Here is a 17,179-nt window from a genome sequence, read left to right as displayed (position 1 = left end):
GGTGGCTGGCAAGGAGGGGCATTGCGCTGAGGCGGCCGGCGACGAGGGGCGTAGCGTTGAGGTGGTTGACAAACGGCATTGAGGAGGCACGGCCGGTGAGCAGCGACAACGAGGTGTAAGGGCTGAGTACCGACGGCAATAGGGATTGGGTGAGGGTGAGGGTAGATGGGGATTAGGGTTAGGTTTATATGTGGCCACTTAGAATGGGCTAACTTAGCCTATATGTTTTAAATGTGCTAATTTCAGAGAAATAACATATACCTTGGGCCTCGCCAGGTCACCCTTGAGTATATTTTTATCGCCGTCCCTACCCCGGAATTTTGCGGGGCCCTGTTCCTACTCACTCACGGGTGAGAATTATCTCCCGGCCTTAGCCCCGTAGGGGTGGGTCCCTGTCCCCAACGGGAAAATTGACACCTATATCTAAATGGGTGTATATAAGCAATATAAACATTTGTCCATATACTTTGAAATGAAAATGATCCACCCAGGTCAGAGAATACACGAGAAAGTTGAGACAAGCTAAGGTTTGTGTAATTTTATCATCTTTAAGAAGATATTACTCCCTCCGTCCTTAAATATTTGACGTCGTTGACTTTTTAAAATATGTTTAACTGTTCATTTTATTAAAAACTTGAGTAGCAATAATATATATATTTAACAATGAATCAAATGATAGGAAAAGAATTAATAATTACTTAAATTTTTTAATAAGACGAACGGTTAAACATATTTTAAAAAAGTCAATGGCGTCAAATATTTAGGGATGAGGGAGTATATTTTATAGTGTAAAACTTGTTATCTTTTATCTTTAGATACTAGATATCTCGAGATACTAAAATTTCTATTATATATAAAATTTAGATAAACTTTAGCTCTCCCGTGATACTTCTCTAAAATTTCTCAAACAGTTTAGACACTCGACCTGAGTTGACATGAACATTACTACTCCCGTTTATATGGAGTGGAGTACATTATATTGGCAGTTGGCACACGTACGATGGTGCGTGCGTGTGGAGCGAGCATGGGCGCGGGCGCATGGCGGCGTCAATGCCGCTCGCACTGGTTCTTGTACGTGCACGGCCGGGTGTAGGCCTCCCCGGGCTTCTTGTCGGCGCAGCCGCCCTTCTGGGGGCACGCCGCCTCGTCTGGGTCCAAGGTGCCGTAGGCGCCGCCGCCGCCGCCCGCACCAACCACGAGACGGCCGGCGCCGCCCGGGAGGAGCTCCGGCGCCACCACGTCCTCCAGGCGCTGCTGCTGCCCCAGCGCCGCCGCCATCATGCCGGCAAGATCGTCGACGGCGACGACGGCGCGGCGGCCGCTGTACCCGCCTCCCGGCGCCGCGGCGGCCACGGCGGTGAGGAGGAGGAGGAGAAGAGCGGTGAGGAGGAGCGGCGCGACGCTGGCCGGCCGCCGCCGGTCGTTCCCGTGCGTCGTCGTCGTCGTCGTCGTCGTCGTCGCAAGGGTGGATGAGTTCAGTTTTAGTAGTGCCGCACTGGCCCTATTCTTTTCGTGGCACGCCTTTTAAGTTACTAAACGGTGCATTTTATACGAAAGTTAATTTGTAATAATTAAAACTTAATTAATTACACGTTATTACCACATCGTTTGGCGTGAAATATTTAATCTTTATCTTCATCTTTATTTTCAGGAGATTCAAACACCACCATATGTGCGCGCGCTCTCTTTTATATAGAGAGAACTTTTATCATGCAACGATAAAAGTATATAGCGCTAGTATATATAAACGATATAGCGGTGTATACTGATTTAATCTTCCGTATAAAATTTACAAGGTATATTTGTCTTTCTTTATTATTCCGCGGGGTTCATGTAGATAAATAAATTTGGTACCATCAACAGGGAGCATTCTTGCTTACTTAGCTAGTTACTTTCTTCGTTTCATTTCATATTATAAGTCGTTTTAATTTTCTAAAGTCAAATTTCTTCAAAGTTCAACCAAATATCACTAAATTTGTTCCATTCCGTCTAACTTTAAAAGTTTGACCAAATTTATAGAAAAATATAGCAATAAATATAACACTAAATTGCTCCGGTTTCATTACCTTTGACATTAAATATATTTTAATAGTTTATTTGTTTTCTATTAAAAATATTGTTATATTTATCTTTAGTCAAACCTGAAAGGTTTAACTTATAAGTTAAACAGAAGGAGCAATTAGTAATATCATTTTAAATATACGGTGATGTTGATTTTTTAACACGTTGATCATCCGTCCTGTTAGAACATTAGCTAGATATGTACCAATTTAATAACTTTATTTTGACTTGTTTATTATTAAATATATTTTAGCACGGCCAGAGGCAGAGCTAGATAAGAGAGGGGGCAATCCGGTCAAGAAAATTTTTAGTTATACTTTATCTATATTTTTACCATATGTGCACTCCTTTCAATCTAAACTCAGGCGCTCGTATTGGTAAATCAAGTGAGTGGCACCTCTCTTTATTTTGTTCTATAGCTTCACCCCTAAGCACTAAACTTTTAAGAAGGACGAATTGTCAAAAATCATCTAAAATATTAACAAGCATCTATTTAAAACGGAGGAAATACTTAGCTAAGCGATACATCAACATGTTTCCGGTCAAGTAGTACTGAAACCGATCGATGTTGCCCTGTCACTCACCAGTGCCACCGCACGATATATATTTCGTGGCGATGATGGCTACATCTGCTGATCTGCAAGTGCTGCACTTGAACTACCGGAGCCACTTCTACCAAAATTAAGATTGCACTTCGGTCTGAGGTGCCCACCATTGCACCAAATAAATTTTGGTGATTGCATGATTTCCACCTTAATATGTTGTATACTTATTTTCAACCTTAATCACCTTAGTTTCCCGTCGAAATTAGATTAACCGAACCCTAGTTCTACAAATCAAATCCTGAACTCTTTTACTAGAAGATCTAAACGCAACGTTTGTGACCGGTTAGAATATTACACTTGGACTCCAGACAGGAATAAAAACACAAAACTGGAACTCTGAAAACTGCACAAGGTTTTGCACAATATCACGAATTGATTACTGCTTGGCTGACTTGTGCATGACGCAAGCCTGGCGCAGACAAGCTAATTAAGCTAGAGCCACTGTTATATGGAGTATGGGCTATATGCACGCTTCCACTATTAACAAAGCTATATGTCAAGCTCTTCTCTCTCTCTCTCTCCCTTTTAAGATAATGGGGTTGTTCGGCAGTGTTGGCTGCTGTACGGCTGCAGCAGCCAGCTTTCCCGATTAGTCCCAATGGAAATAACATATCGTCTTTGCTCCAGAAGAAGCTAGTACATATATATAAGCTCTGTTTAGATCTCATATTAAAATTTTTCACCCAGTAACATCGAACATCTGTATAAAGTATTTGTTGGAATTAATGAATGGGCCTTAGCCCACTCGAAGATTAATTCTTTGGAAAATCACAAAAGCCCACCTCATGGGATGGCATGCATGTGGAGTTTAGTACCACCTTGCTTATTCTAGGAGAAGGGGACCTCCTTAAAAGGGAGGATGCCTTCCTAGCCATTTGAAGCATGTGTGGTGGAGAGAAGAGGGGAAACACACGCGCGCGCTCGCTCGCCTCGCCGGGCAGGCGGCGCGCGTGCACGACGTACGCGTCGAATGGTTCGAAAAATTTGCAGTTTTGTTTTGCTGCAAATTCGTTTGGAAACGTTCCGAAAAATCCGGTGCGTGCAAACGGCATGGAGTCCGAATAAGTTACGCGCGACTTATCCGGTTCGGTTACGCGCAGTAGAGATCGTGCGGGCGCCCTGATCAAGCGACCCTTCTCTATATAAATCGACCCGCCGTCTTCACGCAACACACGCGAAATCAATCTAGGGTTTGCCTTCTACTCTGTACTGCGCCGTCGCTCGTAGACTACTCCATCTCGCTCGCCGGTGTGCACCGGCGATCGGGAGAGCAGGTCTCCGGAACCTCTGTCTTCGACGTCCTGCACCGGGAGAAGGCGGCAATAAGGTTTTTGGGAAGCGCTTCGCGCGACTGCTCCCTGTTCGTTCGCGACGGCTCGTCTTCCTCTTCGCTCGCGTGTTTCGTGCCTTCGTAGACGCCTGCGAAAAGTTTCGACCAAGCAGCCGGTCTTTCCGTCACCTCGGTACGTGTTCAATATGTTGCGCATATTTGATCTGTTCATGTTATACTGTGTAGTTTACATGTGTAGATCTAATGATGCGTTCATGCTAGTTTTCATCTGTAATGTCATGATTTATTTATGGAATAGATTAAATCATTATATGCCTATAATCTCAACAGTATTAAATATAGGCTAAAAATAATTAATTGCATAGATTGCGACTGATTTGCAAGACAAATCTTTTAAACTTAATTGCTCCATGATTTGACAATATGATAGTACATGTAAACATTTGCTAATGACGGATTAATTAGGCTTAAATATTCATCTCACGGTCTACTGACGGATTCTGTAATTAGTTTTTTTATTAGTGCCCGAACACTCTATGCGACACCCTATATAATACCTGATGTGACACGCTAAAACTTTATATCCCTGGATCTAAACACCCCATAGCTGTTTATTGCAAAACTCTCCCTCACACTTGTTTGGATACAATTATAGTACTCCCTCTAGTTCAAAATATAGTGTGTATTTTATTTTGTTAGCACTCCACACTTTGACTGATAGTTACTTCCTTAATATATAATTTATGTGATACAAAATTAAGTATAATCATACATAAGTACTTTTGAAGATGGATCTAACAACATAGTTTTGCTTCAACAGAAATATATTATGACAGTGTAATTGACTAACAATTCAAAGTATTGTCTTAATAAAATAAAATACGCCCTACATTTTAAAATAGAGGAAGTAGATAAGAGAGCGGGCGTGGCCTCATCATTAGCAACGACTACCTCTACATATCGCTATATCTTATATATTCAGAAAATTAAGTTTATAATAATATTGGATCAACATAAATATAGATATAGGGTTTATTGATTGCTTGACACCAGAGATAAAAAAGGTTCGAAAATGATCGAAAACGGTGTTATTTTTATGGACGGTCGAAAAAATTCTATATTTATAAATTCAACTATTTAATTAGTGTAAACTTCGATATGACGCTGACATAATAAATCAGAAAAAAACTAAATTTTACAAACGGTAACCGATGATAAAGATATTATTGTTATATTATACTGTTTCCGAAAACAGCATATATCGTTACGCTTGGTAAATTTTCATATACTCCCTCCGTTCCAAAATATAACAATTTTTAATTGGATATGACGTATCCTAGTACTACAAATCTGGATAGGCCTCCAGTACAAATTCATGGTATTAGGATACATCCTATCTAAGATTTAAGATTTATAGTATTATGATATATTACATCGAAACAAAAGTTGCTATATTGTGAGACTGAGAGAGGAGTAGTTTTCACCCTGGCTTGACACACGCCCCATGCATGCAAAGCATCAGTACAGTATGACACCGACGAGCCGCTCAGCTCTGGCAGCGATCTCTGTAAATGCAGCCGTAGCCTTTGTAGATGTAGGAAGCGCCGGGGACACAGGTCGCGTGGCAGGCGGCCGCCTCGTTCTTGTTATCCACCGCATTGCGGCTGATCTCCCGCTCCGCCTCGGCACGGCCGACGACGACGGTGACGGCGGCGGCGGCGAGGCCCGCCGGGAACGGCGGCTCCGGCGCCACCTCGTCCTCCTCCACCACCGCCGCCGCCGTCGCCGCCCGCAACACGGCGCCATGGCGGTCGTATGGTGGTGATCCCCATAAGGATGAGAAGGAGGAAGAGGAGGAGGAGTTCTTCGTCTTCTTCGCGCCTGCAGCCGCAGCCGCGTTGCTGTCGTCGTACAAGTGCATAGTACTGCCTTCTTCTTCCACGGCGCCGACGACGGCTGCTGCGGCGGCGGACAGGACAAGGTGGCACGGCAGCAGGCGTATCGCCATGAGCTGTAGCAGAACAGATCAAGCTCCTAGCTTCTGCTAAGTGTCTGCAGTCTGCACCCAGGGCGGATCCAGAAATAAAAAATTGAGAGACTCAATTACACAGTTTCTTCAACCTCCAACTATCTAGGACCTTTAATTTATCATTAATGGTGTAAAAATTGAAGGGGTGCTCCGGAGGTATCCATGGGTCTTATCGGTGTAGGGGATCCACCCCTGTTCTACACCCATGCTGCCTGCTCTACTTATATATATAGCGTTGGTTGGGCTGAGGGTACAGTAATAGCGGGAAAAAAAATCATCATCATCTGAAGGGCAAAGAAGATAGGCGGCAGCGGCTTCGACGGAGAGAAGCTGAGATGCAACTGAAACTAGTTCTTGCTAATGGGAAAAAAAAGGAGGGTTGAATACTTGAATGTGGGTGTTGTTCTTTTCTTTTTTCTTTTTACCCGAGGGATTCGAATTAGCGCCGTTGTATTTTTGCTGAGATGAAAGAAAAAATAGGAAATCTCTCTTTTAAGAGTTATCGCCCTAATAAAAAAATATTCTTGTGATAGAATCCGGTCCAGTAAGAAATAATGTGAAATTGTCCTTCTCATTCTCACTGTTACTGAACTGGAATGTGCTCCATGCAGGTCACGGAGGCCGTGGGCAGGCCGTTCGACATAGAGATCATCGGCGTCATGCGCGACCGCAGCCAGCTCGTCTCCAAGGTTGCCTACCTCCTCGGCCTTCAGGTCTCGCCACGTCATCGGTGGAGAGGGATTGGGGCAAAAGCTATAAATCGGACATCCGACTTTTTTTCCGAATATTTGAACGCTGCTCCGCGTCTGTTGCATGCATACATGGCCGCGTCGGAGGAGCAAGGTTGTCGCATACATGCAGAGCAGAGCTGGTTGTCAAGGTGGCATGGGGCACCATTATTTTCTCTCTTCTAATCAAACTTTAAACAAAATTTTCTTCTAAAATATGTATTCAATCTATAATTTGATTATATCATTTTATTTGTTGTAATTAAATATTTATAACAAGATCTCACATGAATATTGTCAGGGTTATGGATACCACATACCTAATAGTAGTTGACTAAATCTCGGCAGGATCCACCACATACCATGTCCTATACGGAAACAACCTGCGGATATAGGAGGAGTTCCGGATAAGAAAAGACAACCAGAGTTCTACATGGAAACGACAAGGACTACTCGGATTGTATCCATATTGGTTTCCCTAGTTCTACTTGGACAAGGGGACACCTGTGGGTATAAATACAAGCCCCCTAGGAGGACAGGGGAACACCCATGATATGAGACGATCAACACCCACCACAAGACAATCAACACCCAACGGGATCAACAACCACCATGGGGGACAAGACAATCAACACCCAACGGGATCGACACCCACCACGAGACAATCAACACCCAACACAATCAACATAGAAGCCTACATACGCCAAGATACGCCGCCGGATATCGACTTCAGGGATAAGCACAGCTAGTCCCCTACGGTGTCTCCGGATACCATCAGGAGAGACGAAAGCACTATCTCTGATCTCGCCGGGCACGGATTCGAGGAGAAAGGCTACCCTGTTGTCGACTACGAGTCAGATCGTCAGACCGCCATGTCGACAACAATTAGATAGGCTACCCCAAACATTGTACTGGTGTGATTATCATGAATAAGAGCAATACCGGCTTCGGCCAACAGGATGTAGGGTTATTACTTGACAATTCAGGGGCCCGAACCTGTATAAAAATCCCTGTCTCTATCTCTTTTACCTCAGTCTCGCGTATATCCTAGTACCGACGATCCCCATACTATGCAAATACCAGAATTGCGACATAAAACATCGACATCAGAGATAAAATTTCACACCGTTTAGAGATAAAATACCACACCGTTTAGAGATAAAATTTCTTGACTTCAGAGAAAATTTCACATCAGAGATACTATGCAAATACCACACCGTTTAGAGATAAAATTTCTTGACTTCAATCCAAATTCTCGATTACAACAAGACGGGAAACTTAGTCGTACGCTCTGTACTTTCTCGGTCGATATCAGAGATTGACTTAGACAAACCCTTTCGGTGCCCGCACGAGGCTGATAGAGGAAGTCTAACGTTATCTCTAAACTCACCGAGAACGGTCACATGAGCTCGATAACAGTTCCTCCAAAGTCTGCAGTTGAGAATATAAACTCGTTCATTTGCATCGAAGTCGGGGGCTACTGTCAGGGTTATGGATATCACATACCTAATAGTAGTTGACTAAATCTCGGCAGGACCACCACATACCATGTTCTATACGGAAACAACCTACGGATATAGGAGGAGTTCCGGATAAGAAAAGACAACCAGAGTTCTACGTGGAAACGACAAAGACTACTAGGATTGTATCCATATTGATTTCCCTAGTTCTACTTGGACAAGGGGACACCTGTGGGTATAAATACAAGCCCCCCTAGGAGGAGAGGGGAGACGAGACAATCAACACCCAACACAATCAACATAGAAGCCTACATACGCCAAGACACGCCGCCGGATATCGACTTCAGGGATAAGCACGGCTAGTACCCTACGGTGTCTTCGGATACTGTCAGGAGAGACGAATGCGCTATCTCTGATCTCTCCGGACACGGATTCGAGGAGGAAGGCTACCCTGTTGTCGACTACGAGTCAGATCGTCAGACCGCCATGTCGACAACAGTTAGATAGGCTACCCCAAATATTGTACTGGTGTGATTATCATGAATAAGAGCAATACCGGCTTTGGCCAACAGGATGTAGGGTTATTACCTGACAATTCAGGGGCCCGAACCTGTATAAAAATCCATGTCCCCATCTCTTTTACCTCAGTCTCGCATATATCCTAGCACTGACGATCCCCATACTATGCAAATACCAGAATTGCGACATCAAACGTCGACAAATATATTTTGATAAAAATATATATGTGTTCTAGAAATATCAAACTTATGTTGCACTATTTAAAAAAAGTGTTTCATCACTTGTGGAGATGTTTCAACCTACTTCATAAATTGTTCCAAAGAGGTGCAACATATAAAAAGTATTGACTGCAATAATAATCATTATTACATGAAACATTATGTCTTGATTAGTCAAACATTTTTTTTATATTTAGCTTGAAAAACATCGAATTATAATTATTGTTGAAACATAAAAAAATATGTGCCGAAACATATAAAAAGATAATATGGAACATTGCAAATGCTAGTGAAACATCAACAAATACTTGCTGGAATATTTCATTAACAATGCGTGCAGCATTTAAAAAGTAAAAAAACGTCGTCGGAATATAGTCATGTGATATTTGTTCTAAATATTTAATTGTAACAAATCCAATGATATAATTAGTTTGAAATTAAGATAAATAGTTTAAGAGAAATAATCATTTAAAATTTGAAACATGCTTGCATGCACGCTCACTTGGCTTGTGAGTACACCTAACGAACTGCTGCGCCATGCACCTGCACTGTTGTTCCTTTGGATTGAGACGTCCGTTTTTTTTTCTAGCCGAACAGCCGTTGGTAAGCATTATCAGAGGGATCGGGTGGAAGCTAGTGGAGAGGATGGAGGAGTGGTTCCGACAGATGGGTGCCTCTGAAAGCTACTCTTCCTCACACCCCGCACCATGGCCTCTGTTTCAAGCACATCTGCCTCAACTCACCCTTCTTGTTTCAAGAACATCCATCTCCTCTTGCCCTTGATGTTTCAAGCACATCAGCTGGCACGCAAAGGCGACGATGGGACACACCTGGGCGAGCAAGGCGTGGAGGATACAAGCAACGGGGCTCCTACCGACGCCGCCGAAGACAGCTAGAGCCGAGCGTTGAGGGTGCGTCGAGGAGAAGGATGGCGCTGGAGGGGATCAAGAGCACATCCCCAACTCCAAATCGGGTGCTGCTCAAGGCACGGGCAGACAAGCTCGACAGCGGCGGGCGCGGGGTCGTTGATGGCGACCGGCTTCATCCCAAGCTCGTCGATGCTGCCTTTCCGCCAAAAGAAGCGCCGCTGCCGCGGTTGCCTTTCCACCACCCACCCACCGCTGCCACCTTTTCGTTGATGAGCGGGTGAGCTCGAGCTCGCTGGCCGACAAGCGCCCAGCTCCCCTCCACGAGATATTTATCTATTTATCATTTTTAGATGTGACATTTAACAATTTGTTACTAGACTGACCCTCATGTCATATACACATAACGTCTCACATGTCGTAGAATATGAGTGACAAATTATTAACATCACATCTTGAAAGTGGCAAATAATTAAATGTCTCCCTCTCCGTCGGCGCTGCTGCCGCCTATCTCCTCTCTGTTGCCCTTCTCCTTGCCAGCCACCGCCCGTGCCACTTCTCCCATCGATCGCACATGTTGGAAAGAAATGTGGGAAGAAAGGGGAGAGAGGGAAAGGGAAGAAGCTATGGTTTCACTGACATATGGAGCCTACATGTTTTCTCTTACAATACTATTTTAGGGCTATGTTTGTACCGATTTTAAAAGTTAAGAGACATATTATATGTGTTATTATGATTCGGAAATATAATTCGAACTCGACGTAAGGTGAGGAACCTTTAGTGGGTGGAAAATTAATGGTTTATGTAGCACAGGATATGCAGGACCAAGTACGTAATTAATGTCACGACGAGCATGATATGACAAGTAGTAGTACAGAGGCTCTGTTTATTTTACACCAAACTTCCCCCAAACACCAAACTTTCCATCACATCACATCACATTCAAAACTTTCCTACTCACATAAACTGCTAACTTTTTTCCAAATACTAAATTTTCCCAAACTTCTCCCCAATTTCAGGAACTAAACACAGCCTAAGAGCATCACCAACAGAACGTGTAAATTCAATCCCCAATAATCTAAATTTGGGAATCTTAACTGGAATTTGTTAAGTCAAATTACTCTTCCTTCCAAGAGATTATGTAAATTCACTCCCTAAACCAGAAAGTGGGCCCATAATAAACTACCAAAGAAAAATCAGTTATCCACCACGTGGGAAGGAGGCGCCACATCTATCGCGGGGGAAGGAGATTGCACAGTCGCCGCCGTCGCCAATTCGCCGTCCCCTACCTCCCAACCCTAGCCGACCGCCATCCCCTCTCTCCATCTCCTTTCCCTACCGCACCTATCCTCCCTTCCTGTTAGATCTCTGTTGTGCTCTCTGTTTTGTTTAGCCATCGAAAAGATGAGTCTTGCACATACTGAACTCAAATTCTGGATGGCAGCATTTCCTCTGCACAGAGACTTGCACTTCTAAAATAACTCTGATGAACGGCATGCCCTGATGACCTTTTCTTTTCAAGCAGCAGTATATAATATGAATCTTTTTAGCTTGCAAATAAGCCTCCACTTTACACAGTGCAAGATGAAAAAAACTAGCAACTATTTGCAGCAGCACCAGCAGCACAGTTACACAGCAGAGCTCAGCTGCAAAGCATTCCAGCAAAAAACAAAATCAGCAGCAAGCATCAACCATCAATCCAGCAGCTCAGCAGCACAACATACAACATTCAGCAGCTATTTTCAGCAGCAAACGGCAACCATCATTCCAGCAGCACAGCAGCATCAGCAGCACCAACATACAGCATTCAGTAGCACCAGCAGGACCAAATTCCAGCAAGAGCAGAGGAGCGGCCGGCCAATTCATCCCGTACGGCGGCAGATAAAAACGCCGGGCGGAATCAGGGGACAGGAGGAAGCAGCCGCCGCCGGACGAGGGGCCGCCGGCGCGCGAGCCGGCAGAGGCACTGGTGGGAGAGGCGCCCAGCCGGGTGAAGCGCTGGCGGGCGCGCCGCCGCCGGCAGAGGCGCAGCCGGGTGAGGCGCTGGTGGGCGCGCCGCCGTCGGGAGAGGCGCTGGGGGGCGCGGGCGCCGAGAATCGCCGGGCAGGAACATTTCGCCTACGCGCGGGAACGGGAGAGAGCGGCGGGAGTGCAAGATTGGGAGCGAGTTTTGCGAGAACGCACGTCCGCATATAAACCGAGCGAGGAACGGGAAGAAGGAACTCCAAAACTCGAGTAGGAGAGTAGAGGATCTATTGAAGATGTTTTTAGACTAAAATCCCTCAAAATCAGTTTTGGGAATTAGATAGGTGGACTGTTGGTGATGCTCTAATGATACATGGAGATTCGATTACAACAATCAATTATAATGAGTAATTAAACAATAAACAATATACTCTCTTTGTACTAAAATATAAAATTCATACTACTAGAAAATATACCATCTGGTTATTATAATTTGGGACAGTGATAAAATGGATAGCTCAATAGCAAGCTAGCTTACTGCTTGCAATTATTTCTGTAGATGCAGCCATGGCCGGTGTAGGGCATGGCGAACGCGGCGCACGAGTGACCCTGCAGGCAGACTTGCTTGTTCGCCGTGAGCCCGCTGAAGGACCCGCCCTGCTGCAGCTGCTCAGCTCCGACGACCGCCATCGCCGCCGGGAACACCACCTCGTCCTCCAGCTGCTGCCGTCGCCGCCGCGGAAGCAGCAGCATCGCGCCTGCAGCCGCGTACCTGTCGACGGCCACTTCGCTGCCGCCGCCGCCGGCGACGACGACGACGGTGACGGCGTGGAGGAGGAGGAGGAGGAGGAGGGCGGCTGCCAGCTGGGCGGAGACGGCCGCCGCCGCCGGGACGACGCGCGGCGCATCGTGCACCCGCGCTTTATATATTTTTTCCTCCTCTGGCCGATCGATATACTAATTGCGCGAACGAGCTTATGGTGGTAGTAACTGTGAACGCTTGGAGTAGAACAATTATTGGAGGTTAAGTTGTTGCTGTCTTACAAAATGTCTCCAAGTGCCAACAACAGACATGTGAGTCCGTGACTAACTAGCAGTATACTCCATTTGGGTGCATTGGGAATTGGATTTTCATCCCTGGATGGACATCCCTCATTTCTGGTATACTTCCTCCGTACTCGTAAAGGAAGTCGTTTAGGATAGCGACACAGTCTTCAAAACATAATTTTGACTTCTTATTTCTATAAAAATATTTATTGAAAAGTGATATATGTATATTTTTATGAAAGTATTTTTTAAGACAAATCTATTCATATAATTTTTACATTTTCAAACTCAACAACTTAAGAGTTATTCATGATTTATATTTTCAAGGTTTGACTTAAACATTGTCCTAAACGACTTCCTTTACGAGTACGGAGGGAATATCATCTAAATAGTTATAAAAAAAGTTTGATGCAATTTAATAACATGGATTAATAGAAATTATATCACTACACAAACATGCAAGACTAAATTCAACTTCTACAGAAAAAAGAACAAATTAACTTCACAATTATATTTGTTATTTTTGTTCCAACTTGTAGAAGCTAAATTTGAACTTGTATATTCGTGGAGTAATATATTTTATATTAATCTATCTTATCATTTTTTTAAAAAAAATTATTACTATTTAGATGACATGCATGCAAGAAATAAGGGGATATCTTCTCAAAGAAATTGAAACACTTTCCCGGTGCATCGATCCAACACAAAGAAATAGTAATAAAAAAAAGGCCCCATCAAAATTGGCAAAATTCAGAAATTTCAGGGAAAAATGGCTACCTTTGAGCCAAATTTCTAATAAGCATTAAGAAAAACTAGCATATTGTCCGTGAAGAAAATTAACATTACCATGTTATTATCATATCTTAATTGTTGTAGATATTTGTTACTTATATGTGGACATTTTTAGCTCACACTGTTTTTTCCTTCCCACAAAAATTAAAAACTGATGAAAGTAGTTGACATATGGACTCTCTAGCCCTAAATATCATTTATTTATTTATTTTAAAAGTTGGGAATTGGTAGTAATGTTGGTAGCAAAACCACCACCATCACTAGCTATTCTCTTTTATAAAAAGTATATATATGGTGGGTGAAAGTGGGAGGTCAATTAGCCTTGTCTGAAGCTGCACCAAAATGAACGAAATTCGCCGAATGTCGACCAATGCAGTCCGATTCCCAAAATACTGTCCTACGCAGAACAGTCCCGCTACAGAAAGGAACAATAGAAACGCTCGAAAAACTCAGCTTTCCTATGGTTATGACGAAGATACTTGCAGTGTGTTGTGCGCTGCTTGGTGGCTAAACAGAATGGCGGCCTAGGGATCAAGAACGTGCCTAGACAAAGTTTATCAGTAATTTAGTAATATTTACAATATCAATCAATAATTAAATATATTTTCATAATAAATTTGTCTTAAGTTAAAAACGTTACTATTTTTTTCAATAAAATTAATTGATCAAACTTAAACTTAAAATAATTTGACTTTGATCAAAATAAGGGAGTACATAATAATACAGGCATGTGGAGTAAATAATTAATTAATACATGCATGCAATTATCACAAATCGAGCTAGCAGGCACCAGGCAGATATGTGTGCTTGCAGCTGCTAATTATCTTTTGCAAATGCAGCCATGGCTTAGCTTGGCCGGAAGCAGGTGTTGCCGTACGTGCACGGCCGGGTGTACGCCCCTCCTGGCTGCTTGCCGGCACAGCCGCCGCGGGGGCACGCCGGCTGGTTCGCCTCCAAGGCGCCGTAGCCGCCCCCGCCGCCGCCCGCACCAACCACGAGACCGCCCGGGATGAGGAGCTCCTCCTCCGGCGCCACCACGTCCTCCAGGCGTTGCCGCCCCAGCGCCGCCGCCATCATGCCGGCGAGATCGTCGACGACGACGCGGCGGTGAGCGGTGGCGGTGGCGCCGCTGCCGCTGCTCTTCTTCCCGGCGACGATAACCACCCTGGCGCTGTACCCGCCGCCGGCCGCCGGCGCCGCCGCGGCCACGGTGGTGAGGAGGAGGATGAGAAGGGCGGCGAGGGTGATGAGGAGCAGCTGCGCCACGAGGCCGGCCGGTCGCCGGTCTCTCCCGAGCATTATCGTCGTCGTCCTGGCGGCGCTCGATCCAGTTTCTCTCCGGTCACTTTGGGCGCGTGCTTATATATATACAGACACATAATGTTACTCCCTCCGTTTGAGGTTACAAAGACGTTTTGATTTGGTCACACGTCAAACTACTTTAAATTTAATTAAGTTTATACACAAATACACATATAATAATATTTATAATACTAAATTAGTTTTATTAAATCAATAATTGAATATATTTTCATAATAAATTTATGTTGAGTTAAAAATATTATTATTATTTTTACAACTTGATTAAATTTGAAATAGTTTAATCTTGATCAAAATCAAAACGTCTTGTAATCTGAAACGAATAGGGTAATTAGTTAGTGCTACTAATTAATGAGTAAGTTTATGAAGTTATATATTGTCAGTTTTTTTTCATGAAACACAGTCACAGTACAGACGTATATGCTCATATATTAATTATACACGTGCACGCACTGCTACAATGAACACATGCACATGTACACGTTGAGCACCTCCGAAAACTGGACCAATATATATTTAGATTGACAAAGCCACTACATATGTCTCGTTGTCAACTATACGTGCACTTAGTCCCCAATGAAACACTTTCTAGTCCAACGAGTCTAGGCAGAGAGTTTCATCGGGGATTTGGTACATAACAATGTTTTAAGACGGATGAAGTATTAACTAAATATATATGAGCACACGTGCTAAATTTAAAACTTTATCCTAGCTTTATGTCGCCGTTGCAAGTGACCGTGTTTGCTTAATACTCTCTCCGTCCTTAAATGCAAGGGATTTTGATGGGATGTGATACATTCTAGTACAACGAATCTGTACATGCCTATGTTTAGGGACGGAGGGAGTATAAGCAATGCATCAGCATATGTTTTGATCAACTGGAACGTACAGTGGTGCTGATCGATCATGATCATCAGTGCCAGCGCACGATAAATATTTCGTGGCGATGATGATTATATCCCAAGTGCTACTACACTTGAACTACCGGAGCCACTAGCCTCTACGAAAACTATAAGATTGGCACCTTGAATATGGTCATGTGGTACCCACGATTGCACCAATTTTGGTGATATTTCAATTCCACCTAAATTAAAATTACCGAACCCCAGTTCTACAAATCCTGCTCTCTTTTAGAAGAAAATGCAACATTAATTTTTTACTGGTTACAAACTTACAATTACTTGGACTCCAGATAGGGGAACGACAGCAAGACTGAAACTCTGAAAATTGCACAAAGGTTTTAATTAATTAATTAAACAGAACCGGGTCTACTCAATACTCCCTTCGTACTCGTAAAGGAAGTTATTTAGGACAGCGACACGGTCTCTAAAACACAACTTTGACTTCTTATTTATATAAAAATATTTATTAAAAAGTGATATATGAATACTTTTATGAAAGTATTTTTCAAGACAAATCTATTCATATAATTTTTACATTTTCAAACTCAACAACTTGAGAGTTATTCATGATTTATATTCCCAAGGTTTGACTTAAACATTGTCCTAAACGACTTCTTTTACGAGTACGGAGGGAGTACAGTTTAATCTACCCTGTTACGAATGGATTACTGTTTGGATGACTTATGCATGACACAAGCCTGGCGCATACAAGCTAGCAACTGTTATATATGGGCTATACGCACGCTTCCATTATTAACAAAGCTCTCTCTCAAGCTGCTTTGGACACAACTACTACTAGTACATATATAGGAGACCAGGAATGGCCTCCCATTTTATTGAGGGCTATAGTACATTAACACATATGGCACTTTAGGGCTAAAACTAAGCCACAAATATCAACCACTCATATAGTTGCTTCAAATTCATGGCTACTCGATAGTTACCTCAATCTTCTTCTTCTTCTTTTTTTCCGAAACCACAAGAGGGAGGGAATTTTCTACTTTATATTAAGAAGAAAAAAGAAGGGAGTTGAATAGTCCCTTGGGCTTGAAAAATTGGATAAAAAAATCTTACATCTAAAAACCGATAAAAACCCATACGAAGAGCGAATAAAAAAGACTGCATTGACATAGCTATTGTGACTCCTCACAAGTCATCGTTGTCAAGCTGACCTAGTTATCTTAATTCTTAGAGGCCGATGATCTCATACATATATCTTCAGTTTTTCCATAGGGTATCTTCAGAAGAGAACATAGGCTGTGCACATAAGTTTCACGTGCACACTCTATACACACCAACAAACAAATGTCACTATAAGTTCTAGAAAAAATTGTGCATATACTTTCAATAGTAATACATGCTAGAATCTCTATTGT

The 17,179-nt window shown here is 43.2% G+C and overlaps 3 protein-coding genes across 3 annotated transcripts; all 3 read right to left on the bottom strand.

The window, feature by feature from the left end:
* Window positions 1-899: 899 nt before the first annotated feature.
* LOC127756396 (uncharacterized) lies at window positions 900-11,643 on the bottom strand. The gene is made up of 3 exons (XM_052281737.1): window positions 11,502-11,643; window positions 11,380-11,423; window positions 900-1,521 (listed from the first exon to the last, which is right to left on the bottom strand). Exons 1-3 carry the CDS (start codon window positions 11,641-11,643, stop codon window positions 1,048-1,050), a joined length of 660 nt encoding a protein of 219 aa, XP_052137697.1. The 3' UTR covers window positions 900-1,047.
* A 455-nt stretch (window positions 11,644-12,098) lies between these two features.
* LOC127756395 (uncharacterized) lies at window positions 12,099-12,816 on the bottom strand. Its single transcript, XM_052281736.1, has 2 exons — window positions 12,787-12,816; window positions 12,099-12,699 (listed from the first exon to the last, which is right to left on the bottom strand). Exons 1-2 carry the CDS (start codon window positions 12,814-12,816, stop codon window positions 12,277-12,279), a joined length of 453 nt encoding a protein of 150 aa, XP_052137696.1. The 3' UTR covers window positions 12,099-12,276.
* A 1,436-nt stretch (window positions 12,817-14,252) lies between these two features.
* LOC127757821 (uncharacterized) lies at window positions 14,253-14,912 on the bottom strand. Its single transcript, XM_052283404.1, has one exon. The coding sequence runs from the start codon at window positions 14,878-14,880 to the stop codon at window positions 14,428-14,430; it is 453 nt and encodes a 150-aa protein (XP_052139364.1). The 5' UTR covers window positions 14,881-14,912; the 3' UTR covers window positions 14,253-14,427.
* Between the last annotated feature and the right edge of the window lie 2,267 nt (window positions 14,913-17,179).

The sequence above is a fragment of the Oryza glaberrima genome, chromosome 12 (genome assembly GCF_000147395.1).
Source record: "Oryza glaberrima chromosome 12, OglaRS2, whole genome shotgun sequence".
NCBI lineage: Eukaryota > Viridiplantae > Streptophyta > Magnoliopsida > Poales > Poaceae > Oryza > Oryza glaberrima.
This window is presented reverse-complemented; position numbering and strand designations above follow the sequence as displayed.